The 19757-nt window shown below is 40.4% G+C and overlaps 1 protein-coding gene across 1 annotated transcript in view; it reads left to right on the top strand.

Moving 5' to 3' along the window:
* Nucleotides 1-6889: 6889 nt before the first annotated feature.
* LOC147317771 (transmembrane protein 132C) overlaps nucleotides 6890-19757 on the top strand; it is a 285996-nt gene continuing 273128 nt past the window's right edge. Inside the window, exon 1 of the mRNA XM_086315084.1 lies at nucleotides 6890-7742. Within this exon, the coding sequence (XP_086171210.1) occupies nucleotides 7661-7742 (82 nt within the window). The 5' untranslated portion in view covers nucleotides 6890-7660. The remainder of the gene's footprint in view (nucleotides 7743-19757) is intronic.

Raw genomic sequence — 19757 nt, forward strand, 5'->3', positions numbered from 1 at the left:
ATTTCCAAAAGCACAAGATAAGTGTTTCTGGGGAGACAATAACCCAACGGACCAGTTGCAGGAACCAAAATATGCTAAGAATTGCGCTGGGAGACATTTAAAAGAAGTGGAGGATCTATCGGTTTTGTGAGGAAAGAAAAGATGAGAGGTAAGTGTGTTAGCCTAACTATTAGCCTAAAAATCCGTCACCAGTATTATATGAATCATAATAAAACACGCCTACCATGTTTTGGGTTCCTGCAACTGGTCCGTCAGTTTATTGTCTCCCCAGAAACACTTTTTGTGTTTGTGTTTGTTCCTATTTCTGTTTTGTGTTCCCTTATTTCCATTGTGTTTTGTGTGCTTTTGAAGCAAGATAGCAATTGACAAAGCCTCAAACAAACATAAGACAAACTGACCTCCTGGAGGGAATTTAAATACTGGCTTAGCTAAACCAAATGACACTCAAGGGGGAAAACAAAATGGCTGCCATATAACCAACTAATCCAAAACGATTAAACAATCTTGAACCCCCCCCCCCCCCCCCCCCAGGCGATGAATCATGTGGTTTCATCCAATTAGGCTTTTCAGCAGTACTTCAGCTCTCCTAGCCCTGTGCCACATCTTTTGCCAGCCAGGAAGGAGAAGCCAAACGCCAGGTAACTCAAACAAAGAAAGATGTTTTAATATAACATAAATCAGAACTTTGACCTCACATTGTTAATGTGCGTGCAAGCCATATAAACATTCGAAGGTGTAATGAAAAAATAAATAAATTTAATTAAGAAACAATATTGGACAATAAGTACAATATATTTAAAGTAGTGAATGCAAAGCAAACTAAAGTGAAGTAACTAATGGTGAGGTGTGGCGGTTACCCCGTGTGGCTTGCCATCACAGTCCTTCTTAATTATGTCTTGATGAACGCTTAATAATCCAGGTAAGGAAATCCCTGAATGCTGATTCTATTCCTCTGGACATAAGTGGTTGAAGGGATCCCAGTGGTTTCTTTAGTCCCAGGCTTAAGAAGTCAGTTGGATAAGTGATGAAACACTTCCCTCACTAAAGACATTATGTCCAGATGAAGAGAATCAACTTTGTGGGCCCTCCTTCACGCCATCCATCAATCTACCCTCTCAGACTTACTAAAATACATTTTAAATTCTGCAGTTATTTGTAACCCATGTTACAATACAGGGCTGCTAATCCCCCTATTATTTATAGTTATTGCTTATTATTGTCACATGGGGTCCTGTGAGGCTGTTTTGCATGTACAACAACCTTACCTTATGCACAGGAAGTAGTATCTATCTCTTTCTGGTAAGATCTTTCCAAGTGTCTCTATCCGATCCGTACCGGAATCAGGTAGACCCGATTTGTACAGTCACGATTTTGTACATGCGCAGTAAGGACCGGGGAGTCCTGATCCGTAACTTTTTTTTTTTGTCCACATTAGAGATACTTATTATTGTTAATATCTTAACAGATACTCTGACCCGTAACAATCGTAAAATGCTTCGAGCGGAAGTAGTAGCCTTTTGCACATGTGTGGTACCGATCGGGTTTCCTGTACGGATCGGGTAGTAGTAATGGGTCAAGTGTGTTGCAGCAAGACAAAGATATCCATTCAGTGCTACAAACCAGAAAATGTTGTGCATTGTTTTTACTTATCTTGTTGTTCCTTGTAGTGTAACATAAGTGTTTAAAACGTTGTAATGCTAGAAGTGACATTTGTAATACTAGATGCGATGCTAGCTGCTACCCTTACATACTTGGTTATACATGATGGATAATATTTGATTTTATCCTTTTGGAGGAAAAGAAGTTGATCAGCTCATGTTCAGAACAGGAGATAGAATAAAAGTTAATTGTTCTGTACTGTTTGTGTAGATTGGTTTTTTGAACCACTAGAAAGGATTCTGGATTACCACCGAGCCCAGCCTAATGAGATTCTGGATGATTGTGAAATGGTGTGGCCAGCAATTGGATTATGGGAAGTCTCTGTAAACCTGAATCAAACCATTTTTTGGATTTTGGATAAACCTGCACTGTTAGTCCTACCTGGGTAGTAGACAGGTAGAGACTGCACACTGACAATTTCTTTTCAAATACTGCTGTTTGGGTCTCAACGAACAATAAATTACAATTCAGAGTGGGATTTTCTTATTTCAAGACAAGACGTCATGGTGAAAGGCAAATGTCCTGTGTATAGCCTCAGTAATTGCATGTGGGTGGGAATGTAGGTCCACAAGTTGGCAGTGGAAGAGTTAAATATCTATTTTGAGAGAAGCTGTTAGTGTAGCATATTCATGCTATTGATTCCGATATTAGTAGCATATCTGCAATATTATAGATAACAACCATGACTAAGAAAGACACTGACCCCACCGGTGCTAAGTGGCTGATGGAGATTGACAAGAAAAACTTCCTTTTAAAAAGAAGAAACATCTGGCAGAATCGGGCTCAGGGAGGGGCAGCCATCTGCCACGAAAATTTGGGGGTGATGGGAGGAAGACAAGACAAAAGACACAGTATGAGAAAAGAGTCAGAAATTATTAATAACTAGTGATTAAATACAAAGAATAAACAGAGAGAGTGAAAAGAGGTAAGGGAAGAAGAAATAGTGCATCATGGTAAGCGCCCAGCAGCCTGTCAAGTGCTGGGGTGATATGGCACTATGAAATCTTAAGATAAGATGGGAGCTGGTTATTTAAGGTCTTGTATATGAAGTGAATATTTTAAATTTGATTCTGGATAAAACAGAGAGTCACAGATGATGACTCGGTGCTAAGACAGAAACTGATTTCACTCTTTGCCCAAAAAGTGATTTTAAATTGTAGTACTGGATTAATTCTCTAGGCTCTGAATAAATAAAATTGAATTGAATTAAATTTAATGGACTGAACTTTGATTTTGCACCTTCAGATCTAACAATAATCTTTAGTTGATATATACTGTATTGCTAGGTTTTCACTTGTCTGTTTCCACATGCAGATGAAGTTGAGTGCCATCCTATGCTTAATCCACGGTGTTTAATATGATGTAGGTAGGCTGACCCTTTGCACAGCCGAATGGCTTCAGCTTTTCTGGGAAGGCTTTCCACATGGCTTATATGTTTATTGGAATTCTTAACTGAATTCTTAACAAGTGCACCAGGAGTGCATTGTTAGGTTAGACGCCAATGTTGGACGAGAAGTCCTGGCTCCCACAATCCCAGCTCTAATTCATCCCAAAGGTGTTCTTTCAAATTGAGGTCGGGACTCTGTCCAGGCTAGTCAAGTTTTTCCAAACCAAACTCTTTCATCCATGTATTTATGGACCTTGCTTTGTGTACTGCTGAATAGTAACTTTGAAACAGGAAAGGACCATCTAAATTGTTCCCACAAAGTTTGGAACACTACATTTTACAAAATGTCTTGGTATACTGAAGCATTAAAAGTTCCTTTAACTGGAACTAAGAGGTCAAGCCCAGCACCTAAAAGACAACCCCACACCATAACCTCCCCTCCACCAAACTTTACACTTGGCACAATGCAGTCAAAAAAATACCCTTCTCCTGGCAACTGCCAAACCGAGACGTGTCCATCACATTGCCAGACTGAGAAGCAGGATTTGTCACTCCAGAGAACACATCTCCTTTGCTCTAGAGTCCAGTGGCAGTATGTTTTTACACACTGCATCTGACGGTATGCATTGCGTGACTGTCTTCTGCTCGTCAAATACATTTCATTGCAATGTTGACCCTGTGCCAACTTGCATATGACAAATAAAACTGAAAACTGAAAACAAAAAATGCTTGGTGCACTTTCTCAGCCATGGAAACCATAATAAGACCATATGAAATTCGGAGGTCTGTAACGTTGACTCTGCAGAAAATTGGTGACCTCTCTTATTATACAGCTCAGCATCTGCTGACCCCGCTCTATTTGGGTCAGTGTCAACTATCACTTTGTGCCTGTAATGACTGCTGTTATTACAGTCACTTTCATTTTGTTTTGATATCACTAACAGTGGACTTTGGAATATTTAGTAGTGAGGAAAGTTAATTGGATTCTGGGCACAGGTAGCATCCTATCACCGTACCAAGATGAAATTCACTGCGCTCCTGAGAGTGGCCTGTTCTTTCAAAAGTATTTGTAGAAGCAGTCTGTTTGTCTAGGTATTGATTTTATATATGTATGGCCAGGAAGTGATTGGAACACAATGCAATGTGCAATCAATTATTTGGATGGGTAAGTGAACACTTTTGGCAATATATTGTATGTATTGTAAATCCATTGAATGGAAAAAAGTGTTTAGGATTAAATGTGGGATTTCTATAATCCAGAAATTTGACTGAGAGATACCTCACTAAAAAAGTATGCTAATTTTGAATTTTGTCCAGGATTCACAAGAGTTGCGACAGCAGCATGTTTTCTACCATAGTCCATTTTACCACTGTATTGCAGATACTCTTATTTTAATGAAACTGTAATAGTGAGCAAACCAATTGCTGTACTTTTGAAAGCAAAACCTTTCCAGTGCTTGAAACAAAATTTAATCTGCTCAACAGTACATTGCCTCTTTGGCTCTCTTTTGTTTCATAATGCAACCAAATGTTTCTAATGGCTGAAGGGCCTTGGCATCTGAACTCTGTTGCTGTAATATGTGTAGAATTTGGGCTGACTTTGTCTTGTTGAAATAAGCAAACCTTGTCACAATAAAGGCAATGAACCTTGTTCACTACGGCATCCTGCCGTACTTCCATTTTTGTATATGAGATAACTCATTTACCTAACCCAACAGTATAAGAGGAGGAAGCCAGGAAAGGCATACCCTTTAAAGTGTTTCCTCAGGACACCAGTTTAGAAAAACTGTTTTAAAAATACTGGTTTAATTTGCTAAGCATTCAGTCCACGATTTCCAACAATAATTTCAAATTTGAGTTAAGTCAAAACTAGTATTGCCAAAACACGATTATTTTAATAATATGATAACTTTAACCATCCTTATGGTTCTCTCTCTCTCTCTCTCTCTCTCTCTCTCTCTCTATATATATATATATATATATATATATATCACAAATAATTGTTGAATTATAGTTAGTTAGTAATTACCCTTAATAATTACAGTGCAGTCTTGGTGATGAATGCCTTCCTTTTAGTGAATATTTCCTTCCGTTCCTAGATTTTATTTGTAATAGTGACAACTGAAATGAAGGAGAAAAGAAAAGTATTTATTTGCTCTCAAATTACCCAGTGTGGCTGTGTTTTTTAATCAGAACACACTAAGATGATCTATCTTTTGTTATTTCTACAGGATGATTTTTTTAGACAGATTTTTTGTCACATCTGAATTTATTAATCAGTATCAAATTTACTTTCTACAACCAGTGGGGGCCTCACTGGTATCCAGACATTAATATTGTAAAAAATATTACTTGTTTCTACCATATGCTTACTGAACTAATTATTTGCTTTAGCTGTAGCCCCAAGATGCATAGTTTAGCTGAAAAAAAAAACATAACTTGACACTATAACAATAATTTAAAATGCACTGATTCAGTTCTGCACTATAATGTAGCTGGGTTGGCAGTTGCTTGAATGCTGTGGATGTTACTGCCTTGTGACTGAGAGGCCAGAAAAATGTGTTTGGTTAAAGTGAGGGAGCAAGGAAAAGGACAAGTGGAGAAACAGCATGTCGGATCAATGAAGCACACATGGGTAAGCACTGTGAAAGGAACAGACAGAAGTGACAGAGCGATATTTTACATCAGCAGCAGGGCTTCTTCAGTGATAATCACATGTAGGCCCACTGCTAATTAAAGACAGGTTAATGATGAATGGACAGCGGGGTCTGCCACTTGGACTTTTTTCTTTAAATGCGACACTAGGGGGGGCTGTCGCTCCTCCTTAGCGTATTGCCGTGTCGCTGGACAGACAAGCAGATAGACAGGCAGAGAGGCAGTAAGGCTCACGTAGGACTATCTCCGTCTCCGGAAATCCTCCCATCCTCTCCCTGACTGATTTGCAATTCAATAAGTCACAATGTCATCTCTTTAGCTTTTACACGTTTAGCTGACAAAGGGAACCAGGGATGCTGCCATATGAAATATCATCTCGGACTCAAAGAAGAGCCTAATGTTCTTTCTCTTCTCACTTGTTCATCCCTCTGTCACACACACACACACACACACACACACACACACACACACAGTGATCCTATCAATATAAAGTGAATGAGTTTTATCACAAGGTGCTTGATGGATCACATTCAGCAGTTGTGCAAGCTGCCAGTTAAAGTGGTTGGTGCGCGCGTGCGTGCGTATAGGTGGGTGCTCGTGCGAAGTTGTCTTCTATCGATTACGGAGAGAACAGGTGTAGCGTGTGTCTTTGTATGAATAATGCAGGGAGAGACTTTGTGCACGCAATTCGCTGAGACCAATACACACAAACAACGCGGAGAAATAGGCCTCTTCTTATAGGACATATTCATATTGTAAACTTTTTTTTCTTAATCTCGTTAACATCAGAAGCTCCATTATTCTTGGATATATCCTTAACCTGTTTCCTCCGCACTGATGTGTTATTGTAGATCACCTGCAGCTAATTTTCCCGTGTTTTCATTATTATTGTAAGAGCAGCAAAATCTATCCTCTTAAAGAGTTCCTGTTGTTGCAGTGTGGGTATTTGTTTCTTTACCACAATGACCCAGTATTAAGAAAGTAAGGAAAAAACATATTAATGCATCTTATAAAACAATTCGGAAAAAAAAAAGAAAAAATCTAAATAAAGTTCTATACACTCGATTGGTTACTTTACTGTCATTCAAATCTCCAAATCCCGCCCTTATCCCTCACCCTCCTCTGCCCCAGTCGCCGTTAGCCCCCCTTCTCCTCCTCTTCCTCCTCCTACCTCTGCCGGCTGGTGGAAGCTTCAGACCTCCTCTTCTGTCCTCTCCTCACTCCATCCCACGGACGAGTGTACACAGACTCTTAAGTTGAACCCAGACGCGCACACACAAGACAACACTTACAGCAAGAGGACGATAGTCGGAGGAAAGGTAGAGAGGGAAAAGAAAGGAGAGTGACGGAGCTGCTGCCGAGCGAGCAAAATTTGGATTTTAATTTATTAAGCGAGCCCTAAATGACAGAGTTGTCTTTGCTTTTTACTGTTTCAAAGTCCACTGTGAAGTGCACTTTTTTTTCGGGACTTCGTGTGACCCTCTGGTAATTTTTTAAAAACTTTGCAAGAAAGAAAACTGCGACAAAGGCAAAGAGAACAGCGCTTTAACCGTCAGCTTTAACCGTCCCGTATGGATAAATAAGGCAGAGAAGCGCACTGGTGGAAAAAAGCTCACTACGGGGAATTTCATTCATTCATCGGTTCTGGCTTGAAGGAGAGAGAGTTTTTTAGGGGGAGGCGGATTAAAAAAGAAGCCAGCTTGCACCGGAATTGCCCATTGGGGGGTTCCTCTTTATTACTGACTGAAGAAGGATTTATAGTTTACTCCAAATCTCATCTGCTCGGTGTCTTAGGTCAAGCACAGCGGGAGCGCAGTTTGGTGAAAATGAGATTGATGGCACCAATGCGATAGTAATCTTTCTGTGGGAACAAAAGGAGAAAGAAATATAGAAATTAAAACATTGCCCTTTGAATCCTTATTGCGAACAGTCGTGGGTTTTTTTTTATCGACTGGAGGGATGGAGACGATCGGGAGAAAGGGAGGCGCGCCGTTGGGGTGTCGCCTCTGGAAGACGCTGCTTCTTCTTCTGCTGTGGAAAGGTACGAAATGGAAGTGCGAACAAAAACTTGTTGCCAGCTTTACTTACTGTTATTTCATTGTTCTGGACTGGAAAACGGAATTTCCCGCTCGCTATTATTTATCTAGATATTTCATTTGTGGTGTCATCTTAGAAATGCGACATTATAGGCAAAACTGATAACTTTTGTAGTACTTACAACAAAGGCATACATTATAATTGTATTTATATGAACTCTTTTTGTTAAAATGTTTCCTAGGGCGAGTAGATACCCCGAAGACGGTTAGAAATTGAACTATAACAGTGAGGTGAAGAGAAACCAAACACAAAACTTAGTTACCCAGCTTGCTATCCTGCAAGGAAACAATGTTAATAATAACTTAAGTGTCTTAGAAGTGTCACACTGGACCAAGTTAAAGTAATTCACACCATTTTTGCTTTTTTACTGAGATGGTAACCAACGACAGGGGGTTATACCAACATCACGATACTTGCCTAGAAATTCCCAGAAAAGGCAATTTCTCGTCTCCTAAATAACAACCGAATAGCCAGTATTCACCTTGACGCCTCATGTATCCCCTCATGTGTGTAGAATAATAAGTAATTGAGTCCAAGCTCAAATGACAGATGCATTCTAACTGGTGCCACCTGAGACACGCGAACCCTGGCTAGTTGCTGACTTGCTCATGTGCCAGTTTGAGTTCTCTGAGAGGAAAGACCTGAGTGTTTCCTGGACAAAACTATACTTGCTTTTCTATAGTGGGGGGCGGGATCAGCACTGACTGTTTGCAAACATTTTCTGCTGCACACTTCAAACAAGCTCTAGAGGTTGTCCCTTGTTTGAAAAAAGAAAAAAAGATCTAAAGGATTTTTAATGACACGACGTCCCTCAAACGGAAAGAAAATCAACCCTTTTTCTTCTTTTAAAATGTACTCGAGTGTCGACGAACAGAGAAAACGACTAGTAATTGCCTTACTCGCCTATGTTAATTGAAGTTAAAAGAAGCTATAATAAGATTCTGTCTTTGTCGGGAATTGGACACATTAAGAAACAAGAGAGCGGTTAATATCTCCATTATCCAGTTAAGTGAATAACTGACTTATTTGCAGAACTTAAAAGCCCCTTTTTATAAATCTGACCTGACTCGTAAAAACCACGACACTCCAGTTTAACTGGTCTTATAAGATCAACTGAATCCACATCGGGGGGTTCTTATTCACAGCGCCCGAAGTGCGCAAAGGATTTTCACTCTCGTGCTCAAGAGCACTTGTAAAATAGAGCTGAGATATTATTAATTTAGCTCAGGTAACACCACCTGACTCAGAGGAGGGAAAAAAGCAAGAAGCACAATCGGAACGAGGCTTTAGAATATTTTGCATTTAAAGCGTGGGCGCGATTTTACGCCTCCGTTTTAAAGACAAATGACAAATCATCGGCATTAGTATCACGTTTCCTATGAGTGTCTTCTGTGTTTGTGCGCGCGGTCGTATCTGTGTGTTTTAATCAGCTCCGATCACTCACGGCTCACTTAGCAGTTAACAGTGACTGCGTTGTGCGCTCCCGAGCACGGTGGTCGTTGTGCTCGCGGCGCAAGGCGCACGGACTGGAGATGGCGAGAAGGGTCGACGCGCCGGAAAACAGCTGTGTCCCGCAAAACGGCTGAGTAACCAAACACTGAAATTATCTAAAATATTTCTCCCCTCTTCTCCTGTAACATTCTCACTTCTTCTCTTAGTGGAATGAAACGCAAAATAGTGTAGGGACATGGACGGTCTGTGACTTTTGTCTGTACACATTGCTCTTTGACAGCTTTTCTGGTTTGGATGGTCGTCAGTATTGCTCCCCCCTCTCTCCCTTTCTCTCTCACTCTCTCTGTACAGGTTAAGGTCCGCTGCAGCTCGGCTGTGGTTAAACAGTTTTCATTGGGCACATGGGGAAATCTGGCTCTAATTGTGTAATAATAACACACCTAAGGCTGTTTAAAAAGCAAAATATTAACCTTGCCTTCACTCTATCTCTTTCTGCCAGTGCATTCTGCCGTTTCAGTACACAGTCAAAGTGGTTCCTTGGTGCAAGTGTTCCCTGTTCATTTGTTGCTACATTGGCTGTGTCAGCCTATGCTCGCATTTACAGTAGGTGTATGTCTGTGCCCTCCATTAGTCACATAGGCCCTCAGTCATCTGCATTTGTGTGTATGCCGCTGTCTGTCATACAGTAGCTGCGATCTGTAATACTTCACAATTTTCCACCTCCTCACTTCAGTCCCAGAATTAACAACTTTGAAAGACATTTTGTTCAGATGTGAGATAGTTTTCTGTTTTGTTCTAAGTATTACATGTCACATCACCTCCTAATTAGGGATATTTATTGTACCCCGATCTTCCAATATATCACCGTTTGTGTCACCCTTATGACTGGCATTTCTATTTTCATGTCACTCAGTTTCACTGTAATTACATCATTGTGGTATTTCATCATCCAGGTCATCTCTAGGATGACATTGTAGGCTTGTTCAAACACCAAGGATCTGACAAGTGCCAGTTCAGAGGCAAACAGTTTGTTCTGGAAGATTCAGAGGCTGAAAAGTCACTGGGGGTAATGTCTCAGGTCTGTAATCTTAGCAGGAGGTCATGGGTGGGTGGTTTAGAAGCCGTACACCCTCTCATGCAGTGAGATATGGCTGATATTTTCTTTTTTGGTACTTAGTTTGAAAGTTTTTAAAAAAATTTAGCTGCAAAAGCGACTGATGCAGTTTCACTGAATTAGTTTATGGTTTGTCGTAACCGTTTGTCGTAAAACTGAAACAGCTATGACAGATGAGCTGAGAAAAAAAAATCCACTTCCAGTACCACTTTCCTATGAAATAACAGAAATTACTCTTCCTATGCACCGTTCATGAGTTTGGGATGTCAAATCAAAAACTCCTTTAAAAAAAATCCTTATAATTTGGTTTTGTCGTCTATTCCTTACTGACTGATATTTGTACTAAAATAAGTTTACTGCAGATGTAATGTATCATACAAATGCACAATTATTATTACACCGAGTTTGTAACAGCCCCACACCAATAAAAATAAAAAGAATTTAATAAATATAAATATTTTAGTTGGTCTTTTTGAAACTCTTCAATATCAGTATATGCATAGGCCCTGGGTTATACTCTTGATGCGTATTGAAGGAATATGCTTGTTTCCAATTGCCAGACTGGGGCCATTTAAAAAGTGTAAATCAGGAAATCTCATTAGTCTCGCTCCACAGTTTCACAGACATTAATGACAGCGAACTGCTCCTTTCCAGCACTAGTCGCTGGAATAGCTTTGTGGCAGATTGTACTTTATTTGTCAAAGATGGGAGGGGTGGGGGGGGGGGGGGGGGTGGGGGTGCACTGTTCAGTATATATATGTGTGTGTGTACATGTGTGTGTTTTGCCCAGTGTGTTTCACCCCATGTGCTTGAGCGTGTTTCGCGCTACACCGTTAACCTGTAGCAGAGTGTCAGCACTACGCACCATTACTCATGGAATACGGAGCATCAATAATTACTGACATAAAATCACTGACACATACACACACCTACATGCACAAACACATTTGTTTTACTATCCCTATGGGAACTCTAATTCCCCAGCATTCCCTACTGCCTTAATTCTAACCCCAACCTAACCACAAGCTAAACTACACCTTAAACCATTGAAACAGAATGGACCAGTCTGTCACAGAAGACACCAACACTGAGGTCCCCATAGTGACTCAGAGTCTGCATGGTTTGGTGTGCAGTCAGTGTAAAGACCTCACTTGCATATAAAAAAAACAGTCACGGGACTTCTCACCTTGGCCTTTCTATATGCCGCCTTCACTCCCTGGGTTCTTTGTGTCTCATTGTTGGTTTCATTCACCGACTGAATCATTCAGGCACGCACTCGCATCACTCTTTGCTGTGCACACAGAGCCACTGTCACGCATATACAGCACATTCAAACACACCCGCACACAGAGGCTGCTTATTCTGTGAAAAACAAGCAACAGAGAAGATTGTAAATCAGAGAAGGGGCATTTCAGAGATAGGAAATGTGAACTTCTAACATTTACTCATGAAAGCAAAAGGGGATATGTGGAAGGGAAAGAAAGCGTGAGATGTGAGTGCTACTTCTAAATGCCACATTGTTAGAAAATCATGCCACTTCAGTTTGAGCCTTTTTCACTTTGCCTCTCTGTCATACACATATGCACATGCTCATATAGCCTTTTTGTCGTGGTGAAAGTGAGAGGGTAGAGCACAGAGAGAGAGAGAGAGAGAGAGAGAGAGAGAGAGCACAGAGAAGGTCACATAGACACTGAAAAACAAAAAAAGGGGTGTATTCGATGGAGTGGACACGAGACACTCTCCACTGACTGCCTCCTTTTTCTCAGCATTCATGAGTTTAACTTTGTTTTTTTGGAGGTGTCTTGCATGCTACAGATTTACTGAATCACTACAGGGCTGCTGGTGTCGTTCACTTGCCTGTCATTCGGAAAGTACAGAATCAGTCAATATAACAACGCATAGGATTTAATATATATATATTTTTTGCACTAGCAGAAAAGATTGTAGGGCTGAACATTAATCAAATGCCAGTTTGTGAAGCTGCTGAAACTTCAGACATACCGGGTGAAGATTTTATTAATTCACTGTTTTGTTCCTTGAGTTGTCAGCAAAGACGTGTCACTAATATCTACATTTTATTTTCACCTTCTATTAGTTGTGAATATTTCTTACAATATATTGGGCCAACAATATTCAGCACCACACAAAAAATAGACAGACTTCTGCCAGCTGGCAGGTTCAAGTGTTATTCGTCTTGTCATGTTTCCAGCATGAAACAAAAGCGAAAAGCTTAAGAATATTTGAATACTTGATGCCCTTTAAGCTTATTTTTCTTTTCCTTTTTGAACCTGATTTTATCACCATTCATTAATATTTTGTTAATTATCCAAAGCCTAGAATGTTACTGAAGTGTGTAGGTTTGTTTTGTTTTCCTGTTTTCATCTTTATGCCTTTCACAAAAATCTTTCATTTGTTGGAGTTCGAGAGCATCATCTCTCTTCAGCGAAGAAAGTGACAGACAGGGAGATAGGATCTTACCTTGTGAGTGTATTCACCTTTTGTGTCACTTCATTCTGTATCAGCAAATCTCACCAAGAAGGATGCAAAGGGTATAGATATTTACACCTATCACTTACACGCACATGAACACACTATAAGACGCACATTGTTTTTACGTTAGGCTTCTTGGTTACAGTATCTGTCTACCTGTCCGGTTCTCTTGAACTTCAAATTTGGGAGAACTGTTTAATAGGACCAGAAGAACAGACTGATTTCTCAGAGATACAAGTGGTCAAAGGGTTTGAGAACACAATATATGAAGAATAATGTGAAAAAACATCACAAAACATTTTTATATCCAAAAAGGAGTCATTAGAGTTTCTCTCTACTGTACACAGATCCAACAGAATGTCTTATTACAAATAGAGTATCGCTGCCAAGATCAGCACTAGAAAATACCTTAAATACAATTTCTTCCTCAGTGTAACTCAAAGCACTGTCACGGCCGAGGCCGCCTCAAAAGGGAAAGGACTCAAATGCTGGGCGCCGAACAGCACGTAAGTAGTTTCAGTGACAACGTTTATTTTCTCAGTAAGTGTTCACAATCAGGAAACTGGAATGTGAGTTTAACAAGTGCTAAATGCCACAATTAAACCAAAGGGGTTTTAAGCAGCCTGGGCTAAGTAAGCAATCTGGTCGTTGGTCAGTGGAAACAACAGTTCCGGGGATTGGGCTGGAGGGAGAGTCAAACTGGGTCTGGGGCAAGGGTCAGAGTCACTGTAAATAGAGTACAGATGTTCAGATATGGTTCGGGAGAAATACGGGCAAGCTAGTCGTTCTGAATTTTCCTTAGTACTGCGTACTTGCTGTGGGTGGTCTGTAGTGGCATGAAGGGGTAAGTGGTCCGAAATACCTGGCGTTGAGGCAGGGAGGCAGGCAGGTGAGTCGGGTGAACAGCCCGTGGGACTGTCAGGAGGTCCAGCGTCCGGATCGGAGCTCTTCGGCGGAGATTTGTGTCTGGCAACTTGGTGCGTGGCTATGAAAGAAAACACATGATGAGACAAGGTAGTTTTCAAGAAGTGTGCGAAATCACAGTGGTGGCCTGCACTAACTAGGGTTAGCTGAGAATCTGGCGAAGAGAGGTTGAGTGCGCTGGCCTTATGAGTCCCCAGCTGCATTACCCACAGGTGCGAGCAATCAGCAGAACACAGAGGCCCCTCCCAGGGGTGGAGATGCCGGCTCGGAGGGAGACACACTAGCACACACCCGGACCATGACAAGCATCATCTCTCTTCACATTAATATTTGTGTACTGTATGTGTCAGAGATGTCATACTTTGGTAGGTTGCAGAGAGAACGATGAAATTACTAAGACTAATTAGTGTCATAGCTTAGAAGGAAATTCTTAGAGCATGTTATTTCAGTTCTTTGAATCAATGTACATTTATAATTAAATTTACAGCCTCTTAGTTTGTAGTTTCATGCATTAATGTTAGAAAGAGTATAGTGCAATCTCGTTGCTAGTATATGTATCTTTTTTGTAGCTTGTCTATTTTAATGTGAATGATAGGTAAATTCATGTAATGCCAGAGATTTGCTGATTGTATTTCACAAAACCCTTGCTTCAAACCTGCTTGAATTCACTCAAGATCAGTGCTTTCAGTTCAACTTTGGGAGACAGACACACACTCTGCTTTTAAGATTATGCTTGAGAATGTTGTTTTTGATAAAGTGTATAGTTAGAGAGGAATTGTGTGACTCTGGAACATCCTTTTGTTATGCCTCTGTTGGATAAGGCTGGCGGGGAACACCATGATGCACTGAACTTGTTCTTACTTTTACTTCCTTTTTTAAAATCCTCATGTAATTATATACCACCACTGCATGTTAACTTTCATTTACTCTCTTCCACAGTGTGTGTTGTGTTTTCTCCTCTTTACTCTAATCCCCCAACTAATTGTGGCACATGGCTGTCCCTCCCTGACCCTGGTTCTACTGGAGGTTTCTGCTTTGTTAAAAGGGAGTTTGTCCTTTCCATTGTAGCCAAGTGTTTGCTCATAGAGGATATTCAGATCGTTGGGTTTTACATTGTTGGTTTTTTTTCTGTAATATTGCATTATCTCTGTCCGACAATAAAACATCAACTGGAGGTGGTTGTTGTTGTGAATTAGTGCTGTATAAATAAAGTTGAGGCTTACATTCATTAAGGTCCTATAATTAAAAAATGGTTGAAACAAAGTGTTATGGCCCTGGGCCTCGGAGGGAGTGAGACCGCCCTTTTCCCTCCAAGCAAGTCCAAGAGTGCCAGGACTCTCCGACGACTGGCTAGCGGGAGACTTGTGCCAGCCCCTGTCCATGCAGATGGCACTGTCTCAACCCACATAGGCGATTGGCTGCCTGGGAATCCTGTGAACGTGCTCACCTGCCACTACAAAAGACTGGAAATCCTTCACTCGGGGCGGCTGCTTTGGAGACTGTGCAGCTTGCCCTTTCTGCTTCCCTCTGTGAACCGTGCTTGCTCAGCTCTGTTCATAGTGGTGAACTTTTCTTCTTTATGCATCTATTTCTGTTTTATCAACAGCAAAACAACTAATGCAGGTGTTCCACCTGTTTTCCCTATACGTAAATGATACTGCTAGTATGTGACGGCACGTCAAGTCACTCTTGGCCTCAGTGTGGCTGTTTGAATCAGCTAAAATACATTTAGCTTCCGATGTGGCTGGGAAACACTTCATCAAAAGTAGTTCTTTTCTAGCGTAACCAGTCAGTGTGATGACTCATACAAAACAGCAGACCATTTCAAAGGAAACACTGATGGAAATAGCTGTGTGGGAAATGAAAAGAGAGTGAGAAGTTAAAATCCTTTGCACAACTTACTGATTGTCCCCTCAGAAAGTTGAAAAAAAAGGAAAGATCAGAACCAGACCTCTTAAATCTGGCTTCTGAGATGTGTCTGTGTGTGTGTGTATACATTTAGAAGGTAAACGCTGAAAGTAATACTGCTAAATTGAACTGGAGAAGGAATAAAAATTTAGGATTTGTTTAATGAAAACACATTACGTGTTTTTTTTTCTACTGATTTTTTGTACTGATAGAATACAGATCATCACCCATTCACCAAATCTTGAGGACTTATGTAATTGATTTTATTTGGCACAAATTTTAAGCATCCGCTCTGTAAATTCAGCTCTGGACTTTGTATCGTCATTGGTAAATTCTGCTCTGTTTACATTTTTGCTATTAATAGAATCCACTCCAACACTTATTGAAAGTCAGTTAATGAGCCTAAGTAGTTTTGAATAGTCCAACTTCCTCTGCAGAGGCCAGTGTGTGCTTGGTGAGCCTGCATTTCTGTGTATGCTCTGTGACCATGAGACGGCATGGGTTTCAAAGGCCTGTCGAGAGGTTTAAGGGTCTTGCTAATGAGCAAGTCATTTTCTCTCAGATTAGCATGAATAGCTGGACTAATTTTGTGTGTGCATTCCTGCGTGCATGTCTGTTTGTGTGTATGTGTGCGACAACTAGTGTAGGTCTGGAAGTCATGTCTTGGGGTTTAAGGTTGAACTAATCAGCAACACATTTCCCCCTGCATTAGCTTCACTTGGCTGATTAGCTGCACACTCTGAGTGTGAAAATGTGCACATAAGAGAAGCTGGCTGATCATTATCCCCATGACACAATGACTCAGAGCAATCTAACAATGGATTAACATTAGCTCTCATTTCTCTCATTGAATTTTGATTGAATGTAATTTATTGGTATGTGCTGTATGCGTGTTTGGGGCTTTGAAGGAAATTAAGTGCTAAAGTATGATAAATACGAGCAGCCGAACAGGTAGCCTTTCATTTCTCCGTGACGCTGACTGCAGCTCGTAGAATACAATCACGATATGAAAAATTGGGTATGTCTTGAAGTACACTGGCATTCTAGGTTCTTTTAACTGCAATGATTCAGATGTGTGGCGTGCAGAGTTTGTCCTGTGTGTGTGTGCTTCTTTGTAAAAATCTACTCCACAAATGCGCCTAAGAAGTGTAGCTAATGCTAGCTGATCACTGCTTAATAATTAAATGAAAACATGACTTGAATTAGTTGCTTGCTTTGACATAATCCCTATATTAGTAACATAAATAGCAGGATGTCTGATCGCTGCTAAAGATAACATAAACTTCAGTGGGCTGATACCGAGGGAGCTCCTCCAGAGAGGTTTCTCACTGAGATATCATTGCAGATCATCCATTGGTTGTTTAAGCGGGAGGGGGTTGCGGTTGCTGTGGTTGCCACATTTTGAGCCATTGCTCCGAAGTAAAGTTTTTCAACCCTTGGGAGTGCTCTAATGGCCTTCGTCTGTTGCCTGTCTTGCCTGTCTTGCCTGTTAAAAAGCTGGCTGTCTAACTGTTGTGAAAGTGTAACAGAAAAAAGTTTTAACCAATGCTAGAATTCCTTGGTTCCCTCGTAAAGCACCCCCAAAGTGTGACGTAGATTGGATTGCTGAGATCTCATGAAAAGAAAAGGTAGAGAAACACAAAGAGACAGATTACATTATAAATCATGTGCCATCAGAGCCTTTGCTTTACCGTTTGCAATACCGTCTCTGTGAGTTCTCTGGGAGCATTTGCAAACGGTAAATGACATTGCAAGTCAATAATCTGGATTGCTTATCAGTTTATTTTACTGCATGTTTTTGAATGAAGCATTGTTTAAGTAATTAACAGGCTGGATTTGATAGACATTTTATTGACTATGTTATAATGTTTACTAATTTCAAATTCATACTGTGTTAAAAGCTCCTTCATGCTACTACTTTAGAAGGCAAACTGAAATGAAAAAGTGTTGAAATTAACACCTTAACTGTGTTTTTTATGTTTGCATTCCTTCTATGTTTCTGTTTTCAATCAGAAAGCTGTATGTAGTTTTTCTTTGCAGCACTTTTGCAGCACCGTGCCACTACTAAAACAACATTTACCTTAGGGAGCAATAACGTTTTTCTAGAAATAACTTTTTTCATAAGGCAGGCAAGAAGCAGTACAATAATTTTTGTTTTTCTCTTTTACTTTCCTTCCAACATCCAGTCTGTAAATCCATCATTCTTTCGTAGTCTCCTCTCAGTTTGTCAGATTTCTGCTTCGCCTCTGCAGTCCCCTGCTGTATTACTTATTCTAGTGATTGATTTCCTATCGCTTTTTCCTTCACTGAAGTGGTAGTATTTAGCTGGTGGTCTGTTACAGGCCCGAGTCTTTTGATGGCTAATCGTTTATTTATGTTCTTTCATCACAGCATTAATTTTCTGACAAACATCTGAGGAGCAATAATAGGAGTTTAATGGGGCAATACTTACATGAGGGGAAGAGACAAATTTCCCTGACTTCCTTGCTCTTTTTCATCTTTGCATTCTGTTTCTTCGCAGGCTTTAAAGTGCAATTTTTGCTCATTTAAACATTTCCATAAGGTCATCAATCACTCTAACATTTTATCTTTTGGTTTCTTTCTATCTTTTGCTGCAGCCGTCTTAGATTTCTCCTGCCTTTGTCACATTCATCTTTTTTACTTACTCTCTTCCACTGCATTTTCCGTCATTACTGTTCTCTATTTCTTATCTTTCTCACTCCATCACATCATCTTTTGCTTCTGAGTTTTAGACATCATCTCCCCTTTTCTGCACCTTTTTGTCCCACCTTCTTTTTCACACTTTTGCACTTTTTTTTCTCGCGCTGTCTCCTGTCAATATTTTCCCTAGTGTCACCCTTTTTTTCTCCTGTTCCCTTTCTCCCTCCCTCTCCAGTTCTATATCTCCCTTTTTGAGTACCTCTTAACCAGTCCTTTGAGAGTGTGTGAGCTGCTCGGCCTAAATGATTTTCTATTACCGCCGCTTGTTAACAGTGCTCTATTTGATAAAGCTAATGAAATTGAAAACTTTCATCCAAGCCAAATTGATTTTGAACCTGAAACTGCATGTGGTGGGGAAAAAAAACCCCTAGAAAGTGAGAAAGCAAGTGCATTGTGCTAGTGGAGCATGACAATCACTTTAGAGAGGGCACAGAAATCAATTAGCCTGTCTGTTGTTTTACTCTTGTCCTTGGGGAGACTAAAAGACCAAAAAGCGCCATCTTCAGCTGTGTGTTTGTGTATGAAACCAAGAACAGTGCTGCAGGTTTGACAGAGATTGAGAGAGTGTGTTGTTTTGTGCTTAAAGGGGTAATTCAATGAGCTTAAACATATGAACTGGGCTAATACGTTTGGATTCCATTTTACTCTTTAGGCTCCACATCCAGACAGTCGACCAAGAGGTGACTGGTAATCCAAAGTATTCTAAACAGCAGTGATTTGAAGTTGCAATTTTAATTAAAGGCATGAAAATTATAGTTGTGAAACCGTGATTAGATGGATCATATCCATTAGCTGGTGTTTAGCTCAATTCATCTAGGATATAGAGCACCAGTTGGCAACAACATCCTCGTAATCCTTAAATGTTTGGAGACTGTGTGAATGTTCAACACCTGAATCAGCTACATCATAGTCACTGACAGATGAACTAAATAACATTAATCATCTTGTTAAATGCATAGCAATGTTCTTCATGAAAACCTGGTGATTCACAGACATGTTATTTGACATGTATCACCAGCCCTCGTTGTTGCAAACCAAGCTCCCTCCAGTGGCAACAGCAGTCTTCGACAGTATCAGTTTCCCACATTAGGATAATGTTCCATTAAAAAATCTTTAATAATAGAACAAAGAGACGAAGACTTTCACTTCCAAACTCTCCAGATCTCACTTGAAAAAATTGCCAAAAAAAGGACAGCATAACCCCCTAAACCCCAAATCGTTTGCTGAACACATCCCAGTTCTAGAAACCACAAGAGATCCCTGGAAACCCAGTGTCCACACCCCGATGGGACAGAGTTGTTTTGACCTTTTAATGGGAATCCACTAAATAGATGTTTTTGAAAGTTATGT

The sequence above is a fragment of the Aulonocara sp. 'chitande type north' Nkhata Bay genome, linkage group LG12, assembly GCF_057382095.1.
Source record: "Aulonocara sp. 'chitande type north' Nkhata Bay isolate Kocher_YH1m ecotype deep benthic linkage group LG12, A_spYH_male_GT1.1, whole genome shotgun sequence".
Classification (NCBI taxonomy): Eukaryota; Metazoa; Chordata; class Actinopteri; order Cichliformes; family Cichlidae; genus Aulonocara; species Aulonocara sp. 'chitande type north' Nkhata Bay.